Genomic DNA, 19,328 nt, shown 5'->3' with positions numbered 1-19,328 from the left:
TAACTGTAGTAACAATTGATTTCAATTGAATAGACGGCTATATATGAAGATGTTTATCATTGAAGCATTTACAATGGGACATTCATATTTTAAAACAGTGCTTGATTTCTGTCAGTCAGAACCAAATCATAACAGGTTTTTTTTGCTGTTTGTTTTTTACTTTCATGCATGAATCGCTTCAGATCAGATAAGAGTTATCTTTGGCAGGGTTTTTGTTTTGGTTTCGGGGAAATTGCTGTCCATGTGATCTTGAGATAACAATCATGAGATTTTAAACTTAATGAAACCCAAATTGTGACTAATCATTGTTTGTTTGTCTGTCCATTTTTTGCATCCTGCTGTGTGTTCATCTGTGATGATGATCACCAGAGGAGAATCAGGCGACTCAGATTAACCCTCCGGCCTGACGACAGTCCGAAAACTCCGAATGATTCTGTCAACTCTGTGAGTATCATTTTAGCATCTTTCAGTAAACTTCTTGCAGTCAGACAGATTGGCGCTGGCCATGTCTTCATGTCACAATAATACACTTCCTCTTTTTACTGTCTCCAGTATGTTTGTCTAGTGCCACAAATGGCATAGTGGGTTTATAACAGGATAAGCGCAACAAGATAACACATAACAGATTTCTTTAGAATATGTATGGCATATAAGCTAGAGATCCAAAGATTTTATCCAGGGTTTTTTAAGAAGTCACTGATGGCACTCCAAGGGTTAGTTGGACACATAAAATATAATCATCAGTTTGTATAATATTCTTTAAAATTGTAAAATAATGTTTGGTGAAAATATGATATATACTGTGGTGGAATGTTCATTATGAATAATAATTAATCAAAGTCTAATGGAAGTCTATCCAGTAAATTTTTTAATTATTTATTTTTATTTAAGTTTCACTTAGTGTCTATTTGGAAAAAATACTGTTTCTTTTATCTTTCTATCAGGCAAACATTAACCCTTTAAGGTGCTCTCCTTGAAAATATTTTTTGGTCCACATCTTGTATTGAATAATATACTTACACAACTCTGATAAATAGTAATAAGCAATTAAAATTATGCTAACCTCAGGATGAAAGGTCAACCAGGTATTACCAAAGTCGCTTTAAGGCAATCATTTCACTCAGTGGCCATCTTTGAAACCCCTCTCGGGCAGTATGCTCAGGCATTCTGTCTGAATAGGAAAAAATCAAATTCTCCAAAATTGCTTGCCAAGCTTACTATTACATTACATATTTAGAATCGCTAATAAAATGAATCAACATCTGTGTTATAAGTTTAGTTTCTAAACTTCCAAATCAAACAAAATTGCCATTTTTCAAGGGTTGCCAAGTTAATGTGCATGCGCTCTCGAAAGGAACAAGATCACGACACCAACTTCATTTATCTCTGTTTTATACATTATCATCCTCTGGTAAACAATTTGTCAGATCATGCTGGTCTTCTAATCCAGAACTTGGTCTTAATGTCCAATCTCTTCCAGAAATGACAGCGACTCTTTGTTTACAAAGTTGTGGGTGTTTGAGTAGTTGCTGTCATATGATGTGCATTTGACATGACGGACTGTACCTCGCGTTTGTTTCATACAGATTACAAAACCAGAACACGTTATGTTCCACATGGTCTCATACACATACAGTATATGACAAAACGTTTGATGGAAAAGGAGCAACAATAAAAGTTCTTAATTACTGGGTGAAAGGTTTACCTTTAGGCTCAACTTTTGAGGGTGTGACAAGAATTTAAGCACAGGTAAATCTTTAGCATTGTTTTGTCTGTCAGTGTTGGGGCATTGTTAAAATATATCAGAGACTGTGTCAGTTTTCTTTTGCTTTGTGCGTCACAAATTTATACAGCCTTGTAAGTTATATGATAATCATTTTTTATATGCATGCAAAAGTATGCATACTCCCACAATTAGCTACCAAAATGCCACTTTACATTCTAAGCCAATATATTTAAAAACAAGTTAGACTTCATGTAAATAAATGTCTTTGAGCTGCCCCCAAAGTTCCGAGTCACATGAAAGAAAGCTCATGAAATTGAGTCACCTATTTACTAAGGGAGGCAAAGTTAATTTTCTAGCTTGTTTACAGATACAGGTTAGCCTGTGTGACAGATTAATTTGGCTGTAGTTGCTGCAGGCCTGCCACAGACAGCGGTGTACTGGGAAAGAAGTCAAGAGAGGTGTGTCTGCAAGTACATGACAAAGTTTTTATCTGTACCTCAGCCTGGAACTTGCACCCTGTAGCTCTTAGTCCTTGAAGTTCAACTGATACCCGCCCTGTTTGTTCTCTTGATAGGAACTGCATTGGGCACATCAGGCACTTTCATAGCCTTTCATAGAAATCCAGGAGTTCAGCCAATGCAAAACTGTTGATGGCCTTATCAGTGTCTGTCTCGTGGGAATGGCCAGCTGTGGTCATTGTATTGTGTGCAGTGTCAACACACAAAAGCCAGGCCTGTCTAATGCGCTGCCAGAAATTGGCGATTTGAAATGTTTGCACTGGGTTCTAGTTGGTCAAACAAATATGCTGCAAAGAGTACGACAGCTTCTTAGTTTTGATCTGACCTCAATATGCTTCAGACTTTTTACACACAAAACTGAGCAGAAATAATCAAACAGAAGCAGAATATCAGAACTGTCAACGTACTGGAGAATACTGAACATTTATTTAGCGTATATTATGATTAATGAATATTCAAAACTATGTGTATATCAATATTGTTAGCTTCCAAGTTAGGTAAGGTTTTGCATTAGCGTTGAATAAAGAGGCCTTTTAAATATAATCCTTTGCAACATTATAGTGTCAGTCACCAACTGGAGTGCCCACAAGCCACAATAGAGGGTACTCCATTTTACATTTACATTTAGCAGATGCTTTTATCCAAAGCAACTTACAAATGAGCATAAGAGAAGCTATTCAGATCACCAGAGAGCAGCTATATATAACTGCCATGACAGGTCTAAGTCATAGATATATACACTAGGTATCGTATACGGTCCCTGAGCATGCGTCAATAGCGCCACCACATTTGTACACTGCTCCCAGGACAAGTGTCATTCAACCGCACTAGTCAAGACAGTGTTATTACATGAAGATGCTGGACTTTAGCGCTGTCTACGGGTGTAGTAACGAGCAAACAAAGAAAACAAAGCACTAAGGCAGAACATTTCATAGGTAAGATTTCGTTTTTTCTGTTTTTGGATGTTATTGATGATAATACAGTCACTTAATGCATTCACCATAAGGCAAAGTACCACCACTAAACACTCGGCTTATGCTAGTTTGTTGAATAAAGTCAGCAAGCAATGCAAAAGAAATATGATAATGAGATGCTGCAGTGCCAAAAACTTGTATTATTGTCCGCTAAGTGGAGTCGTTCATAACGGAGATTCATTCCCAAACTAATCGCTTCCTCCGTCATTATAAGAAGTGGAAGCAGGAGAGGAGGTGTGTTTCAAGACACAGATTAGATCAAATTTAACAGGGAGGGTGGACAGAACATTTCCATACACACAAACACAAGCTTTTTGTCAGGAATGCCTGTGCGATCACTGATCCATCAATGTAAAAAAGTGATGTAAATTGTAAGTTTCATAATTAAAAAATAAAATTTGCATACTGACCTCCAGGGAAACTCCCGATCATAGATATATGTGTATATGTGTATCCCAAGTTTTGGATGGCCACAGTCCTCCACTGCAGCTCGGTCCCGCATTCATTTCAAAGGGGCGCTACCCTGTACTAAAATGGCGGCTCTATTGACGCATTCCTTCTAATAGACAACAACAGGGTAGGCGACATCTAATGTATAAATCTATGGGTCTAAGATAGTTTAGCACTTAATAAGCAAGAAAAACAGTTCAACTATAGTGAGTGCTATTGCTAGTTAAGTGTTGGTGAAACAGATGTGTCTTCATACGTTTCTTAAAGATGACCAGAGACTTGGTTGTGAGTCATTCCACCAGGATGGGATGTTAAAGGTGAAAGTTCTTGCAATCGATTTAGTGCCCATTTTGGATGGAAGCACAAAGCAACTTTCGGCAGCAGAGTTCTGCTGGGAACATTACCCTGAAGTAGAAATTCAGGTAAAGTGGTTTAAGGCCAGTGGTAGTTTTATAGTCAATTGACAACATCTTGAATTTCATGCAAACACTGATTGGCAACTACTGTAAACTGATAATTAAGGCAGAGATATGCGCTCTTTTCAGTTCATTAACAAGTCTAGTCTCGTTGTCACATTCTGGATCAGTTGCAGAGACTTGATGGTGATGTTTGGGAGTGCATAGATGAAGTCCAGGCTGGACAGAACAAGAGCCAGTCCACATATCACCTCCACTACTTACCTGAACTTCAGTTCCTATAATCCTTTGCACCTCTACGACTGATATACACTCTACCTGGATTAATTCCTTGATATCTGCTATACCTGTTCACTGTTATCTATTTTAGCACCACACTTTCTCAGACAGTTTGCTCAGTCTTGTTACAGTTGTTACAGTTGAAAACACTGTTTCAGTCTTTTCCTAGTCTTGATCTGCCTCATTTATTTTGGCTTGGACTATTTTTGGATTTACAACTGTTATGTTCACATAACTTAAATTAGTAAAAACAATTAGGCTGATTTAATTTATTTGTGTTGGGACACAGAAGAACTGTGTGGAACCTGGTATTTTACAGTGTGTTTGATTAACCTCTAAATATACAGCATTTAGATTTCTACCACTTTCTACAAGCTTTCTGTCTGTAACAATTAATGACTTAACTGTAAAAATTGAAACTAGGTCAAAGGATGAATAAATGAGAAGAGGGAAGAGGGATGTAACAACAAGAAAATGGTTCATTTAGCCAAGATATTCTATTACTGTCATAGCAAAGACCCAAAGCAAGAATCCATTGCAAATTCAAGATGGGTGTGTGTGGTAATTCTACCCTCCTTTTGATACTAGAATACCTGCGGTCTGGACTGGCAGAGTTACACCTGTTGGAGTACAGGAAATGCAGTTGTATCCAGAAAGAGCAATGCTTATAAAGACAAACAGCTAATGAAAAAGAATGGTGACATAACTGACATTACTGCCAACACCACCCACTGCATGCAAATAGATACAGTATATACTGTAAAAAAACACAGGCTTTCCTTGTTTACACCCTCCAGCACATCTTTTATACAACAACAAATAAGCTCAGTGAATAGTGTGCATTTCAGCCAATACGATTATATGTTAGCAAAATGTGGAACAGAAAATGCATGTGATTTTATTACAGCATGTCAAAAAGATGATGAAAGTTTAAAACAACTTAACCTCATCTGGGTCATTGTGTGTTTTTTCACTTTTTATTGTGAGTATTTGTGTAAAATGTTCTTGAGGATTCATTGATAAACATCAAAGTAGAACTGAAGAAAAAAGTTTTTGCCCTCCTGTAAAAGTTGTATTTTTGTTTAAATATTTCATAATAGTTTAACAGAGATTTTGTTCAACACATTTTTAAACATATTCATTTTAAACAAACTAAATTAAATAAGTTTTAATAACTAATTTCTTACAAACTATTTGTATAATGGTTAGGCAAGTTATTTTGCAGGATACTAGTATTGAGCTCTAAGAGCATATTTAAAAGGCTTACCTACCTACTCCCAGGGCCATTTATATCAAAGTTAAGATTTTGCAGCACCACGTTGGTGTTTATTATGTATAATTTTTATGAGGTGGGTCATTAGCCCAACGCTCAACCACCAACCTGGAGGACCAGGACAAACACACATACTGTACACTACGGACAATTTAGCTTACCCAGTTCACCTATAGCACGAGTCTTTGGGCTTGTGGGAGATTAAGAGTGCTAATAATAATGACCATTGCATTATTTTCGTTTTTTTTTTCAGCCAAAATAATAGAAATAAGACTTTCCCCAAATTGAAATTATAAAAGAAAATACTGTGAAACGTCCTTGCTTTATTAAACATCACTTGGTAAATATTTTCAAAAAGAATAACAATTTTACAAGAGCTATATAGGCTAAATAGGGCTGATCATTTTTCTTTTTTTATATATATAATTTGCACTTCTGATTGGTCAATACCATGCAAAACACATGCAAAATGCATGATACAGTAGCAGTTATAGTGTCACGCTTTTGTTCACCTGCTTATATCAGTACACTGTAAGCACAGAATAGCGTTCCCACATTATCATCACAGTGATATTTTTAGCATAAATTTTGGAGTTCATTAAAATTGTTTAATTATTTACTGTAAAGGAATCTTTAAAACCAAAAATAAAAATTCCAGACTCAGACTTTTTATTCTTTTGTTTATTCTCTAAACACAGAGAGCAGAGACCATCGATATATTGATTTTATTTTTAAAGTAGCCATTTAATAGACCCAGTAAGGCCCTCGAGGCTGCATTGTAATATCTGTTAGATTTATTACTTTAGGCTAAATTAAATCCCCAAATTCAATCTAAAACATTTCTACACATCAGTCATCACAACATATAATGCCAACTCCTTATTTTGGCTCCATAAAAAGATCAGAAGTTTAAAAATTATTTTGTACTCAATATTTACACATCATCCTGTGATTCTGAAAAAAGCTGAGTAAAATACTATAGAAGTCAATGGTTACAGGTTTCCAGCTTTCTTCAAATTATCTTCTTTTGTGTTCAGCAGAAGAAAAAAGTCAAACTGGTTTTGAACAATTAAAGGGGAGGAAATTATGACAGAATTTTAGTTTTTTCACTTTAAATTTAGTTTTCTGCACTTCAGAGTTCAAAGTTCAGTGCAGAGGGCCAAGAATAACTCTGGAATCATTGTTACATCTTATTTACAAATCATTTCTCCATTTCAGCCACATAATTGTTGTTTTATTTATTTTTTCTTCACTCTATGACTGAGAATCAAGAATGAGAAGTCTCTGTCAGTGAGTAGGATGTTGAAGAGCTGTTCTTTGTTTCGGAGTGGAGCTCTGAGGGGGGTTGTCCATGACTTCAGTGATATTACAGTTTTGAGAAACTATGTCCTCATAAGAGAAGGGGAAAACCACACCCTGATAGTCTGCTCACAGCTGGAATTTATCACTGTTCTTTCACCTCACTACAATGTGAAAATAGCACTTATGTTAGAGATAGAATATTTGCTTTGTATATTTTCTGGTCCCAATTTTTATTAAAGGGATAGTTCACAAAAATTAAAATAACCTCATAATTTATTCTCTCTCCTGTAGTTCAACATTTATGAGTTGCTTGACTCTGTTGAAATTTAAAGAAGATATTCTGATGAAGGAAATTTGCTGGCATTCATAGTAGGACAAAGATGACAATGTACACTCACCAGCCACTTTATTAGGTACACTTGTCCAACTGCTCGTTAACACAAAATTCTTATCAGCCAATCACATGGCAGCAACTCAGTACATTAAGGCATGTAGACATGGTCAAGACGATCTGCCGCAGTTCAAACTGAGCATCAGAATGGGGAAGAAAGGGGATTTAAGTGACTTTGAACATGGCATGGTTGTTGGTAGTAGACAGGCTGGTCTAAGTATTTCAGAAACTGCTGATCTACTGGGATTTTCATGCACAGCCATCTCTAGTGTTTACAGAGAATGGTCTGAAAAAGAAAATATCCAGTGAGCGGCAGTTCTGTAAGCGCAAATGCCTTGTTGATGGCAGATGTCAGAGGAGAATGGCCAGACTGGTTCCAGCCTGTAGAAAGGCAACTGTAACTCAATTTCAAATAACCACTCGTTACAACAGAGGTCTGCAGAAGAGCATCTCTAAACGCACAACACGTCCAACCTTGAGGCAGATGGGCTACAGCAGCAGAAGACCACACCAGGTGCCAATCCTGTCAGCTAAGAACAGGAAACTAGGGCAACAATTCACACAGGCTCACAAAAATTGGACAGTAGAAGATTGAAAAAAACATTGCCTGGTCTGATGAGTCTCAATTTCTGCTGTCAACAACATGAAAGCATTAGTCCACTGGCACACTTTGAGCTCATTAGTACTAACTGAGCATCATGTCAATGCCACAGTCTAACTGAGTATTGTTGCTGACCTTGTCCATTCCTTTATTACCACAGTGAACCCATCTTCTGAAGGCAAAAAGGGGTTCCAACTCGTTACTAGCAAGGTGTACTTAATAAAGTAACTGGTGAATGTAAATCAATTGGCACTAGCTACCAGTATTTTTCAAAATATCTTTTTTTGTCTTTAACAGAAGAAAAAAGTGCAAATAGATTTTGAACAATTGAAGAGTGAGTAATGGCAGAATTTTCATATTTTGGATGAACTACCTTTTTGTGACATTATTACTATTTACTTACATTTACATTATTAAGATGATACAATTTGCTTATTATGTAGATACCATATCCACATTCCACCTCAATAGCACCAAATGTTTCATGCAATACAGTATGAACAGAATAAGAATATTTATTTTTTTATGTAAGTATCAAGTCAAGCTCTCTTAAATATAAAGTGGGGCAGACTCTTTCGAAAATAGACAAACTGAGCCATTTTGGAAGTTAAAGTGTTACAGTAAAAATTGTCTTGAAAGTGCATAATCCCTAGGACATTTAGAACACAGCAATGGCTTTTCTTAATATCAACTTAAGCATCCCTATGTCTAAAACATTTTGTAAATATGTCATGTGTTACATCACAGGGGGAGAAAGTGGTCAATGGCACCTGGAAGAAGAAAAATGGGCTCATGCAGAGAGAAAGACCTCCTGGGAGAGAATCACCTCAACCAGAAGACAAGGTATGACAGCTTTTGAAAAAATCCAAGTGGATATTAGCCATACTTGGGTGAAAATTAGTCAGCTGATGCGTCGGCTTTCTTATATTAATTCTGGGGTCAGTAACATTTTGTCTTTTAAATTGCTATTTTTATCACTCAGGAACATAAATTGGTCAAAATGTATTCTAAGTAAATGATGTTAAATCGGTCATCAAAGCGTTCTAAACTATTTTATGATAATTTTCACAAAAATGTAAAGAAGCACAATTGTTTTAAATATTAATTAACATTAAAGGGATAATTTAGCCAAACAAATACATTTACTCTCGATTTACTCACCCTGAAGTGGTTTCAAACCTTTGAGATTCTTTTTTCTGTTGAACACAACAGAAGATATTTTGAGGAAAGCTGAGAACCTGTAACCATTGATTTGTACTAGTACTAGTAGTGTACTAAAATTTGAGTAAACGATGACAGAATTTTCAAGATTTGTGAGTCTTTAATGAATCTCTCTTCAGCATTTTTGCAAATGAGCAAGACTGATATTTTGAGATTGAATAATACAGTATATTGCAATGCTACTATATTTTTTATGTAATTAATGGAGGGGTATCCAAACTCGGTCCTGGAGGGTTGGAGTCCTGCAGATTTTAGTTCTAAGTTGACTCACACCTGCAAGGATGTTTTAAAAAGCCTAGTAATGCTGTGATCACACTAGAGTTTGTGCATGCGAAATTCTGTTGTACAGCACTGGGAAAAGGGGTGGAATTAAACAAGATGATTAGACATTTAAATAGCAAGCGATTGGTCCATATTATAAATTTCTGTCCAGAGAGGTCGTGTTTTGATCTTCGTTTGGTCTTATGCAGTCACGTGATGCGATGTTGCAGGTTTGAGTTCACCAAGTTTGAGCTAGCGTTTCCGGTCTGACACATTCACATGTGTATGAATGGAAGTCTATGGGGAGAAATGTGCAGTCTGACCACAGCTTAAGAACTTGATTGGCTAGCCCAGGTGTGTCTGATTAGGGTTGGAACTAAACTTTGCAGGACACCGGCCCTCCAGGACCGGCATATGTTTACTCTGGCATATGTTTTACGAAGCAAATGCCCTTCCAGCTGTAACCCAGCACTGGGAAACATTGTATAAAAATATTAGCCAAATTTGTTTAGATTGTATTGCATTTATGATCAAATAAATGCAGTCTTGGTGAGCACACAAAATTATTATTTTAAAGACATTCTCCAATCATACCAACCACAAACTTTTAAATGCCAAAAGCTGTGCTTGAAACTGCTCAGTTTACTATAGTGCACTACACACTATTTTGAATAAAAAGAAACATTATACCCTAGAATTCACTACTTTAATCCATTAGTCCACTCTGATTTCAAGATGAAATGTACACTTGTTGAAGTGTTGTTTCCCAAAATCCAATGCTGGCAATAGTGTAAAAAAAAAAAAAGAAAACTCATCAAACAGCAAAACAATTACATTTCATGCCAGATGATCCTCAAAGGTCAACTTTTGGTCAATTGATTTATTTTATATGAATAGAATTAACGTAGTTGTCATTCATTAATCTTCCGCTGTGTTTGTAATGGTTTGCTCCACTTATCATTAGGCTGTTTTAAATTATTGCTTTTGGCAAGAATTAGAAATAAAGAAGGATGCGCTGCATGGTGGCTCAGTGGTTGGCACTCTCACCTCACAGCAAGAATGTTTGAGTCCCAGCTGAACAACTTGGCATTGAGTTTGCATGTTCTGCCTGTGTTCGCATAGGTTTCCCCCAAAGTCCAGACATGCGGTAGGTGAATTGGCCGTAGTGTATAAATGTGTGTTTGAATGTGAGAGTGCATGGGTGTTTCCCAGTACTGGGTTGTGGCTGGAAGGACATCCGCTGTGTAAAGCATATGTGGGAATAGTTGGTGGTTCATTCTGCTGTGGCAACCCCTGATAAATAAGGGACTAAGCCAAAGGATAATGAATGAATGAAGGATTCTTGACAAAAGCAATAACTTAACTTTTTTGTAATGTCAATAATCTAATGAAACCTGAGTCAAATGCTTTGTTTTTTTTTTTCTTAAATAAAACAATCAACATATTAAATGATCAGTGACACATAATTCATAAGGCCAAATAGGATCAATTACAGAAGGGTTTTGTCTTTGACAGAGTGCTCTCTGCTATGCCACTTACATCAGCATCAAAATTTGCTCACTCATTTCATTCACGCTTTGCTGATAACATGCATTCAGCTGCACTGCACTATTTAGGGATTAGTGAATGAGTGAACGAGTGAGTGGTTTCAGGCACAGCAACAGTGTTTTTCCACTGTATTCATTATATAACCCTGTGCCTTCAAACATAATAGTCTACATATGTTTTTAAAAGCCTGTATGCCATCAGGTAATATTATCTGAGTGTTTTATCTGTGGTGGCTAAGGAGTGTAAAACACAGGTGCTAGGTTCTCAAAAATATTTGAGTTCAGTGTGTGTTATTGTTTGCAGACCAAGCATCAGCTGAATTATATCTGCACAAAAGTGCTCAAGGGCTTTATTTGCACAGTAAAATTGTTGTTCACTAAATAAATATAATACAAAAGAGCTTTCTCAAGGTATTCAAAAGATGAAGTATGACTGTTTTCACTAAATCAGTAGCAGAATCAGAATCAGAGCCCATTGATCTCCAGCACTGTGCCCTTGAGCAAGAACTTCTCACCTGCAGTTGCTCCAGGCGTTTTAAAATGACAGCATTTTCACCTCACATTCCTCTTGACACTGGAATGAAAGACATGATTCCTCTCTACTTTCACTAAATAATGTTAACACCTTTTTCAGCATTACAAGTTTTAAATTATTTTCCATATTTCCAGTGAAGTTGTAGTTCAGGTCTAGAGCACCAAATTTGTCCCAGGAGCTACATTTTTGCAGTTTTTGTTTTTGTGAATCGACCAGAGGCCAATGTGTCCTTTTGTTGAGATCTCAAATTTATTTCACGAGTGCCATCCACGTCTGTTCTTTTCATGTAAATCCACCAGAGGCAGCTGTCGACTGACTGACTGAATGACTGGCTGGCTGATCGACTAACCCACCCACCTAAACCCAACCAATAGTGTTTTCGAAAGCACAGATTGACCCGCCCACCCACTTCCCTAAACCCAATCAACAGTTTTAAAAAGCAATCTAGAAAAGGAAAAGCCCTTTCCTGATTATTACCACGTTTTCAGATTTTACCACACTCTCACCCTGTTATTTACTTGTTAGTTTTATTTTTTGGTTTCTGTTTTACTCACTTTCTGGAACTGTTCTTCACCGGACTCGAACCACATTGTCGTGGTCAACTACAGTATGTTTGTGTATAAAATGAATGCTATGGGGCTGTACCGCTGTCTACTTACCTTCGTACGAAGGCTTTTCCTTTGTGACTGGTTTGCTCAATAGCTCACCACAAAAGGCATTGTACTTGGGTTTAAGTATGTCAAGCAACTTCTGGTGGATCTGGGAAAACAAAAACTGATATTATATAACAAATGATATTACACAACACCTGAAAATAGGTGTAATCCGATTCATTGATTAAAAGGCACCTATGATGAAAATTATATTTTGTACGCTGTTTGGACAACTGTGTGTATAGTGTGTCCAAAACAGGATCCAAATCCCTCCCATTTTGTGGCCCACCACAACGTGATGATGGAGTGCAGTTTCCCCGCCCACTGAATTGATTGATACCCCCGTATTAACATTTCTCCATAGTAACACCTATAATCTTATCAACAAGATAGGACATGCGAAAAGCAACTCAGATTAAAAGATCTGTTCAGCGCTCTCTGTGATCATCAATCTTCATCAAATGTGATCAAGAATAAGCTTTACAAGTTTAAAACATTTTTACAACAGTGCATGTTTGTAAGGAGTTACAGCTATTTTACCCTCTTTATCAGCACAGCTGCATGTCAGGACAATTATAAAAGAAGACTCTTCAATCCCAGTTTGGGACGCTAAATCAGGTTTATTTTTTATATTAACATGTTAAGTATCAAGACAGCAGTGGATATTAATGTGTATCCTGTCATATTTGCCATGTAAGAACAGTGCAAAGTTAAAAGTGCGCACTGTGTGTGTTTGTGTGTCTGTGTGTGTGTGTGTGAACTTTGTAATGAGATTGTGTGTGACTCATCATTGCAGAAAGGCTTGAGATAGCTCAACAGCAAATACATAAAATAATCATTGGGAAAGTTCTTACTGTAGTATTTCTTACAAACGCTACGTGAGACCTGCTTCCTTCATACCTGTTACTATGCTGTTAATCTGACCCAGCCGAGGTGCAGATTGAGGCACACTCTAACAGGCATGTGGGAACGGTGGGCGGGGAGAACTAGCATTAAATGCACAAGCAACAAAAACAGCTACACTGTTCAGAGAAAAAAAAAATCCATATTCTAAAAAGCTATAATGAATAATCTGATGGGTGATTTGAGCTCAAACTTTACAGACACATTCTGGACCCTGCTTCTCTTAAATCTTGAAAAAGGGGTAAAATGGATGCCCCTTAAGCTAAGCTAACGTAAAAGTGCTTCTGCCAGAGATTGACTGAATTCATAAAAAAATGGTAAAACCCAGCTGATTGAATCTAAGTTAACAGAGCCTATTTCCAAAAAAAGTGGAGTGTTCCTTTAAAAATACTTTTCTTTACTCTTTTGGACTGTCATGCAGAAATTTGACACCATGAGGACTATTCTGACTCTCTGCATCCCGACCTCTCATTGTGAACACTCAGCAGCAAGGCTTAAAATACCAGACCCACACCTCACTCTTATGAATCAATCAGGATGCTCCAATAAGCAGACACACACTTAGATACACAGCAGTGGCATTGGTCTTCATGCACCTAAACACAACAGTGACACTGTCTCCATTTAAACACATCCACTAGCTGAAATGTGAGCCTTGTTGTCCTGTTCCCCCAGCACATTGTGACCAATGGCATTGGCAGGGAACAGTCCGCTCAGCATGGGCCCAGAGTCTATGGTGTGGTGCAGAGCTCAGGCACCAACCAACAACAGGAAGTGATGGCACGAGAGTGGTCTGTCAATCAGCTGAGGGACGAGATGAGGTACATCCGAGAGGTAAGCTTAATAAATTGTCTATTGGTACCTATATTTAACTGTAAGACAACTGGATAGTGGTTTCTCTACCGGAATGCACATTTTGTAAATGTATATATCTTTCTTAGAAGTTTCCTCCTTTTCTCAAAGGTACGTGACTCTTTGGAGAAAGTCAGAGAACGGATGTATGGCCAGTTTGGAGGGATGCAACAATCAATGCAAAAATTAACTCAAGACTTAAAGGTAAGCAAAACACAGCATGACAAGTGGCTATGGAAAGAATATTGAACAAATATTAGTAAATAATCGCTGTATTCATACTGTTGGAGTTTATTCTGCATGAAAGACCCGCTACGTGTACATTATCCTCATTAATACATACATATGTTGTTACAATGATGTAGTAATTATATTATAGTAGTAATTATATTAAAAGTATAGCAGTAGTAGTAGAAACATATAAGTGAAAAAAATATATACAAAACAATTGACCAATACTTTCAGTAATAGTCCGAAAGGCTTTTAATACTACTTTGCCTGCAAGACGTGTCATCCTTTAAAGTGGAAAAATGTCTCTCCACCCTCTTTTGATTGCATGGATGAAAGAAGTGTTTATTTGCATTAAATTGGAAAAAAATTGACTATGATTTACTGGTTCTTTAAAGACATTTGACAAGTTGTCGCTTCCCTTTTTAGATTATCTGATAGCTAACTCTCTTGATTTTTAAACTGAGCAATAATATATGAATACATATTTATTATTCATTTTTATTTTTTATCATAGTTTATATATTATTCTTTCTTTTTTTTTTCCCTTTTACTTATTAATTATGTTTATTTAGTTTTTTTTCAATGGGAAGTTATAGGCTGTTGAGGAAGAGAAGTGTTTATTTGGGGTAGTGTTAACAGTAGGATAATTATAAAATGAATATTGTAATTGATATTCCATGTAGAAAACCTAATAAAAGAAATTTGAAATAAACAATTGACCTACCAATAAGGCAAACAATAATACAGTCAAATTACTGTTCAGTCCCTTATGATATTTTTTACTTTGGTCTGTAAAGTCTGTTATACATGATTGGTAATACCTTAGTTTAACCCTTGTACATCCAAAAAAAAAGGTTCCTCGATGATCTAATAACCAAAAACATCATAACTAAATTGTTTTTGGAGATGGACTTTTTTTTTTGTCAGTACATGATTACTTTTTTGAATACCTCAAAATGAATAGTGTTGTTTATTATTGACTTATCCAAGACTGTAACAAAGTAAATATTATTTGCTTAGCATGTAGTATATAGAAAATTTTGTAAACAAACCAGCATTTGAAGGGTTAAAATTAAGAAAAATTATAAATGTTGATAATTATGATTAGAACTGATGCTTGTTAAAAAAAAAATCTTTTACTCAATTTTTTTACATGCCTGAGCCTAAATACAGTTGGCATTAACATAGGCTAAATAAAAACAAATTAAGACTAGTGGTTATTGTCTGCCTATTATTAAGTTATTGGCTGTTTATTAGTACTTATAAAACACATATTCTGCATGATTATTTTCTTCTACATCTATAATCCATACTTCATAACCAAATCCTAACTACCTTAATAACTCTTAATAAGCAACAAATTAGGATTTATTGAGTCACAAGTCATTGTTAATGGTTAATTATTAGCAAGAGTTACATCTTAAAATAAAGTGTGAGCAAAATTGTAATTATTTAAAAAAAATAACAGGGATCACTAAAATGGCATGGTGTGACATTAAGTATACTGTCCTGAATAAGTTAATTCACAAAACATACTGTATGTTTACATATAGTCAAAAGATAAAATATATACATTTAAAACATTTCCGCAAAGTCCAAGTTTACATGCCACATATCAAGATGAGGTAAAAAATGTGAGCATCAAGATCCAGCCCCAGCTTTTAGTGCAGTGAATAGAAGTATTGTCTTTTTAAGCATTAGTTTTCACCTTGTCTTTGTCTTTCCTGACCAGCTCAAAAGAGTCCACTGTTCTTCTGAGAAATTCTTTAGGTTCTTTACATTTTTTAGTCGTCAAGCATCTGTTTTAGTTTCCTGGCACTCTTCTGCATATTTGAATGCTTTCCAACAGCAACAGTAGAATTCTGAGATTCATCTTGAGATTTAAACTAGGGACAATCGAGAGACCCATGTGCAACTGCTAACACTTGTTTTTTTTTTCAGTGCATCTTTTATACAAGATCTAATTTTTAGATAGAAAAACATATATTTTAAAATTAGAACTGCCCTGTCAGAAACTATATAAAATACATTAAAAAATACATTTATTTTGCCATTTTTGTCCAGTTTAAAAGTTGTTTGTTGTTTGTTATGCACCTCCTAACCAGTGTTGGGGAAGAAAGTAATGTACTTTAGAAAGTAGTGCATTACAATATTGAGCTACTCCCCAAAAAAGTAAGTAGTTGCATTACTTAGTTACTTTTTATGGTACAAGTAATGGGTTATTTTCCTTTTGAGTTACTTTTGCATTACTGGCTGGCTGAGGCTTATGTCTTTCAGAACTTGCAGATTTTATTCTTCTTCTTTTTTTTAAATACAGGTGCTCTGCAATCAATAATGCACTGTATAACTTTTATTTACATTAAAAAAACACATTTAAAAAAATCATGTAGGATAATAATATTTTCGGAGAACTTCCTGACTTTCCCTCTTTTCCTTTTTTTTCCATGTGTTCAAAATACCGAAAATATTACATTGCAGAAATGTAAGGCTCTACCGTCTTCATTTCTGTCTGTTTTTGCAATCACTCATTGTGTGTGGGATTTAACATATGTTCATTTTTAATTCTGCAATTTTTTAAAAAGTGAATTAACTAAACTACTAAGTAACTCACATTACATTTTTTTAAAAGTAAGTCAAATATTATTACTTACTATTTAAAAGTAATGCATTACTTTACTCGTTACTTAGAAAAGTATTATTACTTAACTCCAACACTGGATTTAACAATGTATATTTGTTTTAGTGGTCCAGTCTGTGATCACCCAGCCATGTAGTATATGATACCCAGGTTTTCTTCTATGAACAATTAAAAACTCTGCAAAAAAGTGTTTTAAAAATCTGTTTTGTGTATTGTATTCCACCCTTAAAATGATGGCAGTTATAGGTGACAGAACTAATCTGCAGGTGATTCAGGAGACTTTTTTTAATTCAGTTAATCAGATGTCACAACTAGCTAATTAGTATTGCAGAGAGCTGTGTAATAATACTCAAGAATATGATCTACCACTAAGACTTGCCCTTAATTGAAACACTGAGTTCTCAACGTGACAGTATTTCTGATTGTGTTTTTCCCAGGCAGCCAACTCTCATAAGCGTTATCTAGAGTCAGAGGTGAAGACGAGAAGGGCAGCTATGGAGAGCTTTGACCAGATGAACAACTCCCTCATATCAGCAAACATTGATCTACAGGTACACGATCAATACGGTCACTGCCACCTGATAAAGGCACCTTCTGTACGGAGAGAGCTCTTGATGTTTGTCTGTTGTCATCAACCACCTTAGACTGTTCAACAGAGAAAAGAATGTTCTGTACTAATGAATCTCTGCTGCCAACGTAAATGAATGCTGTGGGAAAACTAGCTTTCTGTTCATCCTTATGCTATAATGCTCAGGTGCTGCTGTTGTTGTTCATGGCTGTTTCAGAAATCGTTGCTGGAAAGCTGTAATAACCGCGTGGGGAACAGGGATGAGATGAAAACTCTGCGCAGCGCAATGGAGAAAACAGAGGAGAAACTGAAGGAAACAGAGAGACAGCTAGCAGCAGCACAGGCTGAAAACCGCACACTCAAACACCAGGTGCTCAATCATGCAAGCACACACTTACAGCTATCATTCTTTAATATTACCATCTCGTCAGATGAACACCATACTACTGTGTAATTTGGCTTTTTGGGACATCACAACAAAATCAGTACGACACAAACATTATACAGTTAAAGTCAGAATTATTAGACCCCCTTTGGAATTTGTTTTCTTTTTTAAATATTTCCCTAATGATGTTTAACACATTTTCTCCCTGCCTTCGCGTGGATTTCCTCCGGGTGCTCTGGTTTCCCCCACAGTCCAAAGACATGCGGTACAGGTGAATTGGGTAGGCTAAATTGTCCATAGTGTATGAGTGTTTGTGTGAATGTTTGTGTGGATGTTTCCCAGAGATGGGTTGCGGCTGGAAGGGCATCCGCTGCGTAAAAACTTGTTGGATAAGTTGGCGGTTTATTCCGCTGTGGCAACCCCGGATTAATAAAGGGACTAACCCGACAAGAAATTTAATGAATGAATGATGTTTAACAGAGCAAGGACCTTTTACAGTATGTCTGATAATATTTCATCTTCTGAAGAAAGTCTTATTTGTTTTACTTCATCTAGAATAAAAGAATTATTAATTTTTTAAACACCATTTTAAGGTCAAAATTATCAGAATCTTTAAGCAAAATTTTTTAGTCTACAGAACAAACCATCACTTCACAAGAACTTGCCTAATTACACTATAACATAGTTAAGCCTTTAAATATCACTTTAAGCTGTATGAAAGTGTCTTGGAAAATATCTAGTCAAATAATATTTACCGTCATCATTGCAAAGATAAAATTAAATCAGTTATTAGAAATGAGTTATTAAAACTATTATGTTTAGAAATGTGTTGAATAAATCTTCTCTTCGTTCAACAGAAATTGGGCGGGGGGGACAAACAGGAGGGCTAATAATTCTGACTTCAACTGTATGTTAGATTGTTAGGATTTAAGACATATTTAATGGATGAATAAGAGCTGTAATAAATGTAATGCTCAATGTAATGCTCAATATTTTATAGCATTAGTGAAAACTGTTCAGCTAAGTTCCATAAATTAATTTACATTTAAAAATGCCTTATTAAAACAGATATTGTATTGGTTATGTTTTAACTATAACAAAATTTTACTATTACAACATAAATTGTTACATATCATTACACAGTAAAAAAAATAAAAGGGAAAATAAAATAAAAAAATAAAATAAGGGAATGAGGAAAATTGAAACAAGTGTACAGTACACTAATAAAAGTGTACAGAAATTTGTACAGAAATGTTTCTTACAAACAGCTGAATACAGTCAATCAACAATCACAATCTGAATCAATTCAGATACTTTGTCAATGTTGAAAGTAAATATGTACAATTAAACAGCATGCGATAATAGCAGTTAAAACATTCATTCGTTCATTTTCTTGTCGGGTTAGTCCCTTTATTAATCCGGGGTCGCCACACCGGAATGAACCGCCAACTTATTCAGCATGTTTTTTTACGCAGCGGATGCCCTTCCAGCCATAACCCATCTCTGGGAAACATACACACACATTCACACACACACTCATACACTACGGACAATTTAGCCTACCCAATTCACCTGTACCGCAAGTCTTTGGACTGTGGGGGAAA

The 19,328-nt window shown here is 35.9% G+C and overlaps 1 protein-coding gene across 4 annotated transcripts in view; it reads left to right on the top strand.

Moving 5' to 3' along the window:
- The window catches only part of myzap (myocardial zonula adherens protein), a 75,442-nt gene that overhangs the window by 48,210 nt on the left and 7,904 nt on the right, over positions 1-19,328 (top strand). For 2 of the 4 annotated variants that reach the window (XM_087261885.1, XM_087261884.1), the window contains exons 2-7: positions 370-444; positions 8,678-8,773; positions 13,726-13,884; positions 14,014-14,106; positions 17,209-17,322; positions 17,557-17,709. In XM_087261885.1, the coding sequence (XP_087118011.1) occupies positions 370-444; positions 8,678-8,773; positions 13,726-13,884; positions 14,014-14,106; positions 17,209-17,322; positions 17,557-17,709 (690 nt within the window). Of the gene's footprint in view, positions 1-369; positions 445-6,265; positions 8,491-8,543; positions 8,774-12,919; positions 13,885-14,013; positions 14,107-17,208; positions 17,323-17,556; positions 17,710-19,328 lie in introns of those variants that run through there. The other 2 variants (XM_087261886.1, XM_087261887.1) reach the window with 2 other exon arrangements.

Source organism: Danio rerio, chromosome 7 (genome assembly GCF_052040795.2).
Source record: "Danio rerio strain M-AB ecotype USA chromosome 7, GRCz13ab, whole genome shotgun sequence".
In the NCBI taxonomy this organism is placed as follows: Eukaryota; Metazoa; Chordata; class Actinopteri; order Cypriniformes; family Danionidae; genus Danio; species Danio rerio.
The sequence above is the reverse complement of the archived record's forward strand: the minus strand, read 5'-3'. Positions and strand labels throughout refer to the sequence as shown.